Source organism: Muntiacus reevesi, chromosome 8, assembly GCF_963930625.1.
Source record: "Muntiacus reevesi chromosome 8, mMunRee1.1, whole genome shotgun sequence".
Lineage (NCBI taxonomy): Eukaryota > Metazoa > Chordata > Mammalia > Artiodactyla > Cervidae > Muntiacus > Muntiacus reevesi.
Window position 1 is genome coordinate 13,394,810 of NC_089256.1, and position 14,959 is coordinate 13,409,768.

At 40.3% G+C, this 14,959-nt stretch overlaps 2 protein-coding genes across 6 annotated transcripts in view; one reads left to right on the forward strand and one right to left on the reverse strand.

Annotated features, from left to right (window-relative positions):
* Positions 1-8,508, reverse strand: part of PPP2R3A (protein phosphatase 2 regulatory subunit B''alpha) — a 216,327-nt gene extending 207,819 nt beyond the window's left edge. For 2 of the 5 annotated variants that reach the window (XM_065943234.1, XM_065943229.1), the window contains exon 1: positions 8,384-8,508. The gene's annotated coding sequence lies outside the window, so the exon portion shown is untranslated. Of the gene's footprint in view, positions 1-7,629; positions 8,254-8,383 lie in introns of those variants that run through there. The other 3 variants (XM_065943232.1, XM_065943231.1, XM_065943230.1) reach the window with 3 other exon arrangements.
* LOC136173586 (basic proline-rich protein-like) lies at positions 7,674-8,665 on the forward strand. The gene is made up of 2 exons (XM_065943279.1): positions 7,674-7,920; positions 8,016-8,665. The coding sequence occupies exons 1-2, from the start codon at positions 7,674-7,676 to the stop codon at positions 8,663-8,665; spliced, it is 897 nt and encodes a 298-aa protein (XP_065799351.1).
* The last annotated feature ends 6,294 nt before the right edge of the window (positions 8,666-14,959 follow it).

Genomic DNA, 14,959 nt, shown 5'->3' on the forward strand with positions numbered 1-14,959 from the left:
TTACCATCATTATTCTGAATTCTTTTTCAGGTGGCTTGCCTATTTCTTCTTCATTTATTTGGACTTCTATGTTTCTGGTTTGTTCCTTCATTTCTGTAATATTTTTCTGTCTTTTCATTATTTTTTTTAACTTATTGGGTTTGAGGTCTCCTTTTCCCAGGCTTCAAGGTTGAAGCCTTTCTTCCTTTTGGTTTCTGCTCTCCTAAGGACTTAATGCCCTGGTGTCTCAGACAGTAAAGTGTTTATCTACAATGCGGGAGACCTGGGTTCAATCCCTGTGTCGGGAAGATTCCCTGGAGAAGGAAATGGCAACCCATTCCAGCATTCTTGCTTAGAAAATCCCATGGATGTAGAAACCTGGTGTCTATGGGGTCGCAAAGAGTTGGACATGACTGAGCGACTTCACTTTCACTTTTCAAGGTTGGTCCAGTGGTTTGTGTAAGCTTTATATAGGATGATATTTGTGTTGAGTTTTTGTTTGTTTGTTTGTTTTTCCTCTGATGGGCAAGGCTGAGTGAGGTGCTAATCCTGTCTGCTGATGATTTGGTTTGTTGTTTAGATGAGGCGATCTGCACCAGTGACAACTGGTAGTTAGGTGATGCCGGGTCTTATAGTCAAGTGGTTTCCCTTGTATGAGTTATCACTGTTTGATACTCCATAGGGTTAGTTCTATCGTAATCTAGGGTCCTGGAGTCAGTGCGTCCACTCCAAAGGCTCAGGCTTTGATCTCCTGCCTGTGTTGTTCAGTCTTTCAGTAGGTGGCTCAGCAGTAAAGAATCTACTTGGTAGGGTTGTTGCACAGGTCTCATACTTTCATCCAGGAAAGCACCTGGAACAGTGCCTGGCAAGTAGTAAGTATGCAAAAAACTTTAGCCTTTATTAATATGTTAACATTCAGTCGACCTCAGACAGCATAAGGGTCATGAAGCAGAAAGCCCTCACCTCAGGCCACATGGAAGCCAGGTCTGAGAACTTATTTTTAATGGGGTCCCTCTAGCTACCAGGAGAGCAAGGGTTGAAGGAGGGGAAGAGGCTATGGCAATAATCCAGATAAGATACAATGGTGGTCTGGACAAGGTAGAAGCAGTAGAGATATTGGGATATGACCAATTCTAGATGCATTCTCTTGTCAGAGTCAAAAGAGTTTGCTGATAGACTGAATGTGGGGTGAAAGAGAAGAGAGTCAGAGATGATGCCAATATTTTTGGCCTGGGCTACTGGAAGAATGGAGCTGCTATTTACTGAGATAGGACAGGCTGTGGGAAGAGTGGGTTTTATAAGGGAAGATTAGGAGTTCAGTTTTGAGATACCTGTCAGACAGCCAAATGGAGAAGTCAAGTAGGCACTTAGATAACAGAATGTGAGGTTCAGAGGAGAGGTGTAACTTGGAGGAAAAAACTGGTAGTCTTTGGTGGTAGTAGTTGGTATGTATTTAGGTCACGAGACTGGGTAAAATGACAAGGAAATAGGGTTGATAAGGAAGATCGGAAGTTTCAGGAATAAGCAGCACTCCAATTCTCAGAGGTCAGGAAGATGATGAGGAATGAGCAAAAAGACTGAGAAAGAATCACCAGTAGGGCAGGAAGAAATCCAGAGACTGTAGTATTTTGGAAACTAAGTGATGAAACTATTTCAAAGAAAGGAATAAACAACTATACAAAATGCTGTTGAAAGGTCAAGCAAGAAAAAGACTGAAAACTTACTCACTGGAGTCAGCACTGTTGAAGGTAAAGTCCTGACTCAAGAGAGAGGGCTCAAGAGAGACTGGTGGAAAGGAACTTACTGTCTCTCGGTAAGTGAGACAACAGAGAGGAGCAGATGTGGAGAAGGATCAAGAGGAGGGTCAAGAGAGAGTTTGGGTTTGTATCACAAGGCACTATATCTCTAGTATTTGGTAAAGTGCCAGGCACATAGTGATAACTCAATAAATATTTATTGACTAAAGTGAATGAAATCACTAACCACTGATTCAGGAAATAGTCTTAGTTTCAGAAGTTCAAAGTTGGTACAATGAAATGTGAAATTCTTGGTCCAATAAAAATACTGCTTTCATTCTCCTTCAATGCCTGAAAACTCCTTCATATTGAAAACTATGACTCACATACCTAGAACAGCTATCCTTAAATTTGAGAGGAACAATAACAGAATTTGACAAGTATATGCTCAACAAGAAAAAAATACTTTCAATTCTGGATGGGTACAACCTATCCAAATATCTTTTGCACCTGGGGTCCTGTGACTGGCTGAGTCCTAGTCCTCCTCTAGTTACGTCATGACTCACACTAGGCACTATTAATAGAATGGAAGACTCTTGGTAGTTGCTGAAGGATCATATATCTGACAAGGGTCTGGTAACCAGAATATATAAAGAACTCAACTACACAACAACAAAAGGACAGACAACCCAATTAAAAAACAGGCTAAGAACTTGAATATAGACATCTCTGCAATAAAATGGCCAAAAAACACCTTAAAAGATGCACAGCATTAAGGTAATGCAAATCAAATCGTAGTGAGAGATCACTTCACACCCACTAGGATGGCTATAATGAAAACCAAAACAAACCCAGAAAATAACAAGTGTTGACGAGGACATGGAGAAACTAGAACTTTCAAACACTGATAGTGGAAATGTAAAATGGTGCAGTTGCTGTGGAAAACAGTATGGTGGTTACTCAAATAGATAAATATAGAATTACCATATGGTCCAGCAATTCCACTCCAGGTATATACACAAAAGCACTGAAACAGATATTCAAATAAAAACTTGCAAACAAATGTTCTTGGTAGCACTATTTACAGCAGCCGGAAGGTATAAACAACGGAAATGCCCATCAACTGATAAATGGATAAATAAAATGTGGTATATCCATTCAATGGAATTATTATTCAAAGAAAGGAATGGATATTATTCAAAGAAAGGAACACATGCTACAACATGAATGAACCTTATAAAACTTCATGCTAAATGAAAGAAGCCAGACACAGGAAGTCACATATTTTGTGATTCCATTTATATGAAACATTCAGAATAAACAACTTCACAGAGAAAGAAAGCAAACTGGTGGTCACCAGGAAATAGGGGGAGAAAGGAATGGGGAGTGACTGCTTAATGGGTACAGGGTTTCCCTCTGGGATGATAAAAATATTCTGGAATTAGATAATGGTTGTTCAACACTGTAAATGTATTGAGATTCACTGAGTTGTACTCTTTAAAATGATTAAAATGGTTAATTTTATGTTACATGAATTTTAACTCAATAAAAACAATAAATCACACAGCTCACACTTGAGAGATTAAGGCCATGCACCCAAGAACTGACTCAATTCTCTTACCATGCTGCCACTGCCTCCTTTACAAACCAAAGGTGCTCTGGACAACTTTGGCAGCGAACTTTTCCCTCCATCTAGCACCATCAGGCATAGTGTGTGTGTGTGTGCGTGCGCGCATTGTGTGTATGTGTGTGTGTGTGTGTGTGTGTGTGTGTGTGTGTGTGTGTGTGTACATGCTCAGTTGTGTCTGACTCTTTGCGACCCCATGGACTGTAGCCTACCAGGCTCCTCTGTCCATGGAATTTTCCAGGCAAGAAATACTGGAGTGAGTTGCCATTTTTTTCTCCACGGGATCTTCCCAACCCAGGGATTGAACCCATGTTTTTTGTGTCTCCTGTACTGGCAGGCAGAGTCTTTACCACTTGCGCCACCTGGGGAATCAACAGGCATAGTACCTAACTATATTTGTGGTAACAGAATTCCTACAATTGACTAAGCACATAAAAGTTTCTAAGCAAAATATTTTATCATAGACTCACAATGTAAACCTTCTTAAAACAAGGTCTGCTATTCATATCACAAAGTCATCCTTCATTTAGAAGTTAACTATTATTCATATAACTGATGAACCAATGACAGCTGTGAAGGACAATCCCTTATGAGATGATATTGTTTGCAAAAAGAGTACAGTCAATGGTGTTTATGCCTTCAACTAATAAATATAATTTTTCACTAACAATCCTTGGCATTTTCCAACCCCTGTGATTTCTATCCTGCTGGTAGATCACAACTCTTAGAAATATGATGTGTAAAACTGACCTTTAAACCTTCCTGTGTCAGATTACTATTGCCAATGAGGCAGAAATGGATAAAAGACAGATTGGTGGTGAACATCTGCATGACAACCCACTCCAGAGAGTCACTCTAACCTAAAGTCTTCAGGCAACAGCATTCAAACAGCCTTCTGGAAACCAAAGTTTGTTTGGTATTCTCTTATTCGAGCTCAATGAGGGCCTAGTCCTCCAACTTATATCCATACCTTTTAATCACCATCAATGATGAAGATTTCAAAGTATCAGAAATGTTACATGCATGCAACTGGAAAACCAAACTGCAAGATCAAGTTAATTAGGAAAAAAAAATAGCTGCAAAGACTACTAGGAATGACACCTAGATGCATAATCCCTGACCAAGCCAAGTATTACACTTTCAACATGCTGACAATCTGGTCTTTGTTCATCAGTTCACTGAAAGGATGATGTCAGGGTCACTGGAGTGCTGCTGGCCTTTAGGATCAATGGCCTTCCAGATAAGAAACAGACTAAGGGCATAATCACCAACATCTGAGTCTCAAGAGTCCTGACAAAATAACCTCTTCAGGGAAAAGCACAAAGTCTCCAAAACAAATGCAAACAAGACTCCTTGAAATGGGGTAGAGGGGTAATCAGGCACCTCTGAGATACCTCCCTGAAAAGTCAGAAGCATTCGGGTAACAAGACAGGCTAAGCGCCTCCCACAGAGACATATAAGACACTTCCCTCTCCCTTATCACTCCTCTATTGGGCAAACTTCTCAAAAGATTTTTCCAACATTCACAATTTCCATTTCCTTACTTTGTATTCACTTCAATCTGGTTTCTGCTTTTTTTTCAATCTAAAGCAGTTGTTACTGAGGTCAAAGACTCCATCTTGCTAAATTCAATATATCATTTTCGGTCTACATCTTTACTTGAGGACTCCTTTTTTTAAAAAATACTCTCTTCCCTTGCCTTTCATGACACATCTTAAACTGGAATTAAATTTGAAAGTGAGTTTCTAAGACAAAAATCAAATACAGTTTCAAATACTCTTGAAAACTCTATAAATGGCCTACTAAGTAAAGCCTGTTTTTTGTATGTATGACTTTATGCAGTAATGAACAGAATATATGTATACATGCAAAACAAACAGTAAGTATACCTGCTGTTTAGAACACTTTCTTTCATCTAACTAGAAACAACTTCATGTATTGGGTTAAGTTTGCACACCTTAACTGCAAGGAAGTTACCATCCACTGTACCTCCAACAATTCTACTTGTAGGAATTTATCCTACAAATATATTCACACATATGAACTAGCATATGCATAATACTATTTCTTATAGTAAATTACTGGAAACAATTTAAATGTCCCTCAATAGGGGAATGGTTAAATAATTTGTGGTGTATCTATACAATGGAATACTAGATAGTCATTGAAAAGAATAAGAACACTATGTACTAGAATGGAAAGATTTCTAGGACATCATTAAGAGAACAAAACAAGAAACAGTGTATACCAGTATGCTGTTTGTGTAAACAACAGAAAGAATATGCATTTGCTTGAATGTTAATGACATTTCTAGAACAACAATTCTAGAAAATGTCTAGAATGATACATAAAACTACTAACCATGATGACCCCTTTGGAAGGTTATGGGAAAACTGGCAGCTGGGGGAGGGAGTAGGACCTGCTGCAGACATTCTGCAGACTGTCCCCCTAAGTTTCGCCTTGTAACTTTTATTTTTTCTTGAGTTTACCTCACCTTAAAGGTTATTTCCCAAGGAAATTTTCCCCAGTTTCCAAACTAGGTCAGTATCCCTTTTTTAGGTACTCACAGTACCTATACTTCTTCCTGAACCTATCACAGTTGTAATGGGGAATTGTATAATTATACATTTCTGTCACTCTCTTTAGACTACATGGTCCAAGAGTGCAGAGACAACATCCATGGCTTTCACTGCTGTATTCCCAGACCTAAAATAATGTCTGCCTGGCAAAGTAGGCCCTCTCTCACATGTTTGCTGAACAAATGAATGACTGCTCTTACCTTCAAACCTAGCAGAGTAAACTGACACAGAAGCAAATGATCACAATGCGTCTGTCATTAGTGTTAAGACAGCAGTCCACTTAGAACAGTGATTCTCAAGTGGGGGTGATTTTGACCCTCCCAGGGGACATCTGGAAGTGTCTGGAAACATTTTTGAGTGTTACAACTGTGTGGGTTGTGTGACTGTTTGACTGTCACAACTGTGTGTGTGTGTGGAGGGGGACTCCTGGTAACTATTAACTAGAGGTCAGGAATGCTGCTAAACAACCTATAATGCACAGGACAGCCTCCACAAAAAGAATTATCTGGTCCAAAATGTCAACCACATCTCTAATTTAGAGGAAGGTCATAACCAAAATGGTGATCAGTTCTATTCCAGGTGGTGGTGTTTTTTTGCAGGGGGTGGTGGGGTGGGGTTAGGATGTCAAGAAAAGCTTCAGAGAGGAAGTAAAGCTTTAAATTGCCTGTTGAAGGGTGGCAGGGACCATATCACAGTAAATTGTCTGCCAAAGGTAATGTGAGGTGTTTAAAGGCAAAGTTATGGTTTAAACAGGTACCTCCCCACCAAGTACCCCATACCCTGATATTACTCATCTTTATTCCCTTCTTGTTGAAACAAAACTTTCATTCTCTTAGGGTAGTGATTTCAGCTAAAAATATTAAGGCCAAATTAATTCAGACTAAGATAAAGTCAGATAGGCCTTTCACTCTTCAAAATGTCAGCTGCATTTTAAAATATGCAAATACTTACAAATACAAAAAAATCTTTAACTCCTTAATGTTCAGGTTACTTGTAATAAAGCTATTTTTGAACTCAATAGCCAGGTTGGTTCTGGTAAAGATTTCTCCAATTTTTTTTTAAAAAAAGGGTTTCTCCATTTTTAAATTTTTTTTAACTTTCTTCCCTCTGTCCTCAGTTTCTGAGCTCCCAAGATCCAAGTTTTTCCACAAGCATCTCATGCTATTAAGTTCTTGTGCCAGAGAGGATAGGATGCAATAAATGTAAATAAACTGTACATATAAATTAGGAGTAATCTGTAGATTTCTTAAAAGGCTTTCACTAAAAGTTATAGATACTCCTGGAAGAAATTAAGTTCAGATAATTTAAAATAGAAAGAAAGAAAGAAAACAGTGTTTTACTGTAACACAAGCCTGCTGCCTACTGAGCTGGAAGCACACATTCTGCTCCAGTATGGCCATTCTCAGGGTCTCGGAGTGGGTGTTCTCTCCAGAAACTGAGGCTTGAGACTGACCAAGAACAAAGAAAAACGCCTGGCACGGAAGGTTTGGGCGAAGTTTTGTACATAAATGATTTGAGGAGGAACACTTCCTCAGATTTTGGAAGGCATACAAATCACTCTTTTTCTTGCTTACATGTAAAAAAACTTTTATTTCGTGTTTCCAGATCATTTCCTAATAAGAAAATACCTTATAATTTACAGACAGCAATTTATTCTCCCTTACATTTGCTGACCACTAAAACTGGATACAGTTTCCTTAAGCTTTACCAGAGTCAGAGGATTGGGAATGATGTGAGCATAGCAGAGTGCAAATGCAACATCAACTCCAACGTCGGCCAGCTGGTTTCCATCGAGAGGTCCCCCAGGAGAAAGCCCCTCCGAGGCGGCGGCCGGGGTCGGCGCGGAGTAAGACCCAACGGGGCGGCCCAATGGCAGCCACGGGGTCTGCCTGGGCCCTGTTTACCTTTGTTTCAGGTACTCCCGCTCCCAGCCGGGCCCGGGATCCCGCCCGAGGCCCCGAGCTGGTGACACATCCTTCTTTGGCCAAGTCGGGCCGAGGTTGGGCAGGGGGCGGGGAAGGAAAATAAAGCCTCAGCGCCTAACGACGTGACTCTCAGTTCTTCCAAAACGCTGGCATTTGTTTCTCTGCCAAGCTTTCCCATTAACAAGTTCCCGAGGGCTGTACGGACTAACTGGCCCTGGAGCCCCGAAAGTGGGAGGGACCAGGCCGTCCCCCGCCCTCCCGTCCGTGGGCGCCCCGGGGCAGGCCGTTTTCACACCTCCCGGGCTGACAAGGCCCGGGACCAAGCTGGGCATGAGGCGGCGCCCGTACCGCCTCGAACCCCGACTTCCGCGGCCAGGCCAGCCCCGCTGGCCCCTCAGACCAGTCCGGTCCCCGCCCCCAGGCCCCGGCCCCGCCCGCCCGGGCCTCCGCGCACCGCCCCCCGGCCTCGCCACAACCCGCGGGCCGGACCCGGGGCGCGAGAGCGCCGGGCCGCGCGGCGGGCGGCCACACGCCTACCTCAGCGCCCGCGGTTCCTCCTCCTGCTCCTGCCTCGGATCACGGACAGCGCTAGCCGCCAGGCCTCCCGGCGGTGCGGAATATAAGACTGCGAGTGCGGCGCGTGAGGAGCTGAGGCCCGAGCGCGCCCCGCCCAGCCGCCAGTCCACCCCCACCTACCCCTCGGCCCCACCCTCTGCTGTGGGCTCGGCGCCCCGCCCCGCCTGCCAGGCTCCGCCCCTCCCAGTGGGCCCCGCCCACCCTGCCGGCCGGAGAGTGACAGGGGGCGGTCAGGGGCGCTAGGAGAGCGCGGCGGCCGCAGTGCCTGCAGTCCCGCGTCTGGCGGCCATGCGGGAACGCGATTCGTAATGCTTACTACGATTTGGCGGGATGCGAATTTCACTCTAGGATATATTATTACAGTGACTGGTATTATAACCTTATCGTTGTTGTTGTTATTGTCATTAGTAGTTTTGCTCTCTTGTAGCCGACTGGATAGTACCATTTGAGGCTAGAGGTGGCAGACAGGTAGCCCTCACCGCTGACCAGACACTCCTGGTCACTCTGATACGGCATCTTCGCCGTGTGTCGTTATGAAATAGTGAATAAGTTGTGGGAATTTTGAAAGAGATATTTATTATTAACAGTTATTGTTAAATATAACACAAATACAGAAAGTCGTATAAAACCAATGTACAACTTATGAATTATCCAGAGACATACGCCTTTATAACAACTCCTGAGATTTAGCACCATGTTAAATGGTCTGACTTAAAACATAAATCTCATTGATAGTTGGGAGGAGTCAGCTAGGGAAGATCCTCCCAAAATTACCTTCCTTGTAAATGACACAGGAATTCACAGGCCACTTGCCCACAGTCCTGTGCTAAGAGCACATACAGAAAACTTGAAAAAGTGAAATTCTTTATTAAAAAGATAAATCAATAAGTACACAAACATGTAAATAACTTAATAAGTCAATCAGGAGAGTGAACAGCATGAATAAGGAGCACCTAAGGGTGGGAAGTATGTGGGTATGTGAAGACTTAAAAATAGCCAAGGATTAGGTGGCCTGCAAGGGTAGGTCCTGGACACCTAGCTGTCCTCACTGTGTCACTAGCACCTAGCACAAAACCAAGGGTATAATAGATGCTGTGTGTGTATTTATAGTTCAAGAAAGGAAAAAAGATAGGTATATATTAATATATACAGTTGACCCCTGAACAAGGCTGGGTGGGTATGGGGCGTCTATCACCCACCCACCTCCCTTGCAGTGGAAAATCCTCTGTCATGCTATCTCTGACTCAAAAACAAAGAATTGATAAATGACTCGCTCGAGGGCTGAAAAAGTTTGGATAGAATCAGGACTCAAATCTTGGTTCTTTTGACTCCACATATTGTAATCTCTAATCAAGCACAGATTTTCCCCTGCATTTAAAGCTCTGAAACATGAAAATACAAGTACCGTATTTATTGAGAAGTATCTGCATATAAGTGGATCTGCAATATCCGAACCTTTGTTGTTCAAGGGTCAAATGTATAATCACACCAAACATGCTTTGCCTACTGAATAATTTCATCCAGGGTCACATCTTCCAATAGTTAAAATGATGTGCTCCAAGATGCCTTCATGCCTTGGAGCTTTAAACTTTATGCTGTTTTCCAGTTTAAAAAAAAAAAAGCTCTTTTAGGTGGATTAGCCTATCTTACTTGAGATTTAGAGCAGTCCTGTGAGAAAGGCAGGGCAGGACAGAAGGACTTTGCAAAGGTCACAGTGTAATGCATACTTGTGAGGAAGGGAAGTACACAATGAACTGTACAACAATTTCAGTACTGCTGACTCTGCCAATCCCTGCTGGATTCCAGGTTTGTTTTGACAGTTTCATTATCTGAGTTTTTACATTAGGACTTTTTGGGCTCCTTTGCTATATGCAGTATGATTTGAATTTATAAAGCACGCAAGATCTAACTTGAAATTTGATTCAGCACGACAGAGTCAGCATATCCGTCTTAAGCACCTTGGCGAGTTAGGGTAGAGAGCTGCCAATTCACCACCATTTATTGAGCATCCAAACTCTATGGTTGGTGATATGAATACGAAGAATAGAAAATGTGTAGACATAATCTTTGCTCTAAAGGGATTTATAGCCAAATTAGGGAGAACAAGTTGAAAATAAACAAGTGTTTAATTTGTTTGGATGGTAGGGGAACAGTCTTGAGCACAATTAATTCTATTAGGTGTAGGGAGAGAGTATAAGTCTTTTCAGAGAAGAGAATACCTGATTATTTTTTTTTAATTATGGAAAAGAAAATCAACTTTTGCAAAAGTGGGGCTTCCTCAGTGGCTCAGCAGTAAAGAATTCACCAGTAATGCAGGAGATTTAGGAGACTTGGGTTCAATCCCTGGGTTGGGAAGTTCCCCTGGAAGAGGAAATGGAAATTCACTCCAATGTTCCTGTTTGGGAAGTTTCATGGACAAGGAGCCTGGAGGGCTACAGTCCATAGGACGCAGAGTCGGACCTGACTGAGCAACTGAACACAACACAACGACACTGCAAAAGCAGAGAGAATAATGTGATGAACTACTGTGCTCTCATTACTCAGCTTTAACAGTTACCATCCCATGACCCATGTGTTCCTTCTGTATCCTCACCATCTCTTTCCCTCCCTGGATTATTCTGAAGCACATCACAGTAGAATATTATTTCAATCATCAATATTTTACTATATATCTCTAAAATATAGGTTCTGTTTTTAAAAACAACAAAATCATTTATCTTTAAAAATTAATTATTTTTTTGGCTCAGGTAATAAAGAATTTCCCTGCAATTCAGGAGACCCGGTTTCATCCTTGGGTCAGGAAGATCTCCTAGAGAAGGGAATGGCTATCCATTCCAGTATTTTTGCCTGGAGAATTCCATGGACAGAGGAGCCTGGTGGGCTACAGTCCATGGGGTTGCAAAAAGTCGGGATACAACTGAGTGAATAACACTTTCACTAACATCTAGTCAGTATTCAAATTTCCCCAATTTTCTCACAAGTGTTTATATAGTTTATATCTTCAAGTCAGGATTCAGATAAAGCCCTCACACTGTATTTTTTAATGATTCTTTTTTATTTTTTAACTTTATATAGGAAGCATTACCATGAATAAAGCTAGTGGAGGTGATGGAATTCCAGCTGAGCTATTCCAAATCCTAAAAGATGATGCTGTTAGAGTGCTGCACTCAATATGTCAGCAAATTTGGAAAATTCAGCAGTGGCCACAGGATAGGAAAAGGTCAGTTTCATTCCAATCCCAAAGAAAGGCAATGCCATTGAATGCTCAAACTATCACACAGTTGTGCTCATTTCACATGCTAGCTCAAAGTCCTTCAAGCTAGGCTTCAACAGTACATGAACTGAGAACTTCCAGGTGTACAAGCTGGATTTAGAAAAGACTGAAGAACCAGAGATCAAATTTCCAACCTCTGTTGGATCATAGAAAAAGCAAGAGAATTCCAAAAAAAATATCTACTTCTGTTTCATTGACTATGCTAAAGCCTGTTACTGTGTGGATCACAGCAAACTGTAGAAAATTCTTAGAGATGGGAATACCAGATCACCTCACCTGCCTTCTGAGAAACCTGTGTGCAAATCAAGAAGCAACAGTTAAAACCAGACACAGAATAACTCACTAGTTCAAAATTGGGAAAGGAGTATGTCAAGGCTGTATGTTGTCACCTTGCTTATTTAACTTCTATGCAGAGTACATCATTGTGAAATGCCAGGGTGGATGAAGCACAAGATGGAATCAAGATTGCTGGGAGAAATATTAATAACCTCGGATATGCAGATAATACCACCCTAATGGCAGAAAACAAATAAGAGTTAAAGAGCCTCTTGATGAAGGCGAAAGGGGAGAGTGAAAAAGCTGGCTTAAAACTCAGCATTCAAAATCAAAGATCACAGCATCCGGTCCCATCACTTTATGGCAAATAGATGGGGGGAAATGGGAACAGTGACAGACTTTATATTTTTTTGGGCTCCAAAATTACTGCAGATGGTGACTATAGCCATGAAATTAAAAGATGCCTGCTCCTTGTCATAGCTATGACAAACCTAGACAGTGTATTGAAAAGCAGAGACATTTTCTGGCAAAGGTCCGTAAATTCAAAGCTATGGTTTTTCCAGTAGTCATGTATGGATGTAAGAGTTGGACTACCTAACTGGACCACCTTACCTGCTTCCTGAGAAACCTCTATACAAATCAAGAAGCAGTACTTAGAACTGGACATGGAACAACTCACTGGTTCAAAACCGGGAAAAGAATATGTCAAAGCTGTATATTGTCACCAAAGAACTGATGTTAAGCACCAAAGAACTGATGCTTTTGAACTGTGGTGCTGGAGAAGACTCTTGAGAGTCCCTTGGACTGCAAGGAGATCAAACTGGTCAATCCTAAAGGAAATCAACCCTGAATATTCATTGGAAGGACTGATGCTGAAGCTCCAATACTTTGGCCACCTGATGTAAAGAGTAGACTCATTGAAAAAGACCCTGGTGCTGGGAAAGATTGAGGGGAGGAGGAGAAGGGATGAGAGGATGAGATGGTTGGATGGCATCATGGATTCAATGGACATGAGTTTGAGCAAACTCTGGGAGTTAGTGAAGGACAGGGAAGCCTGGCATGCTATAGTCCATGGGGTCGCAAAGAGTCTGACACAACTGAGTGGCTGAATAACAATAACTTTTTATTTTGACTGTGCCATGCAGCTTGGAGGATATCTTAGTTCCCTGATGAGGGATTGAACCTGTATTTTTGGCAGTGAAAGTGTGGAGTCCTAACCACTGCACTGCCAGGGAATTCCCATCACATTGTATTTGGTGAAAACGCTTAAAACATTTTTCTTTCTGTGCACTTTATATGTTAAAGAAATTAATAGTCGGTCCTGGACTTTCCTACATTCTGCACTTTACTGATTATACCCTGAGGTATTGTTTAATGTGTTCCTCTATCTCTATGTTTCCCATAAACAGGTAATAGATAAAGACATTAAAACAGTTACTGTAATTGTATTCTAAATGTTCAAAAAGCTAAGCAGAGAAATGAGATAAATAAAAAGACCCAAAATGTACTTCTAAAGAAGATGACAATGTTTGAATAAAAATATATTGGATAGGTTAGTGGCAAAGTGGACATTGCCAAAGAAAAGATTAGTGAACTTGAAGTCACACCAATAGAAATTTCCAAAATGAAACATACATAGGGGAAATAAAGATTTTGAAAATGTAATCAGTGAGTTTTGGAACAATTTCAAGTGGCCTAACATATGTAAATGAAATCTCCAAAAGAGAGAGTTGGAGCCAAAAAGTATTTGGATAAATAATGGCCTAAAATATTCAACATTGATGGAAACTATATACTCACAGATCTAAGACTTTCAACACCCAAAACACACAAAAAAATAAAGAAAGCTATATGAAGGCACATCAAAATCAGATTGCTCATTAACACAACATTATAAAGCAATTACACTTCAAATTAAAAAGTAAAAGTGATAAATGAAAACTATCAGATTGCTCAAAATCTGTAATAAAGAGAAAAATCTTAAAAGTACTGAGAGGAGAGATATGTTACATATAGAGGAACAAAGAAAGGATGACAGCAGATCTCTTGTTAGGAACAATGCAAGCAAGAACATAGTGAAATAACATCCTTAAAATACTGACAAAACCTATCAGTCTAGAATTCTATTCTCAAAAAAAGAAGCTTCAACAAATTAGAAAAAATAGAATTCTATTCTCATCTAAAAATTTCTCAGAAATGAAGACAAAAGAAAGACTTTTTCAGATGTACAAAAGGTAAAAAAATTCATCATAGCAGACCTGTACTGCAATAAATGCTAAAGGAAGTCTTCCATACATAAGGAAAAATGGCACTGAAAGAAATTACGGATCTATGGAAATGAAGGAAGAGTGAAAAATAGTAACTGTAAGTATAAATATATAAAATCTTAAAATAATTATTAAAATCACTTTAAAAGGTGCTTTATTACTTAAACAAAAATATATTGTATTATGGCTATGATTGCCAGATAAAATATGAGATGCCCAATTAACTTTGAATTTCAAATAATTGTTACCTTATTAAGTATGTGTTCCTAAATATTGCATGAAACATATTTAATGAAGTTATTTGGTATTTATCTGAACTTTAGATTTTACTTGGTGCCCTTCATTTTTATTTGTTAGACCTGGCAGCCCAATTTTGAAGTTTATAAACAGCAAAAATGCTAAGAGAGGGACTCAAAGTATGCTGCTATAAGTTTCTTATACTGTATTGATACTTAAAAGAAATAAAATTTCACTTGAATTTAAATTTTGATAACTTAAAAATTCATATAAACCCTAAAACAACTACTAAAATAACAAGATAGTAAAAGCTAAAAAAGCCACAAATGACTTAAAATGTAAACATAAAAAATTTTAATTAACCCAAAAGCACATACAGGAGAAAGTAACAAAGAATCAATTGGAAAGGTAGAAAACAACAAGATGATAGAGTTTAACCAGACCGTATCAATAATCATACTAAATATAAACAGATTGAACACC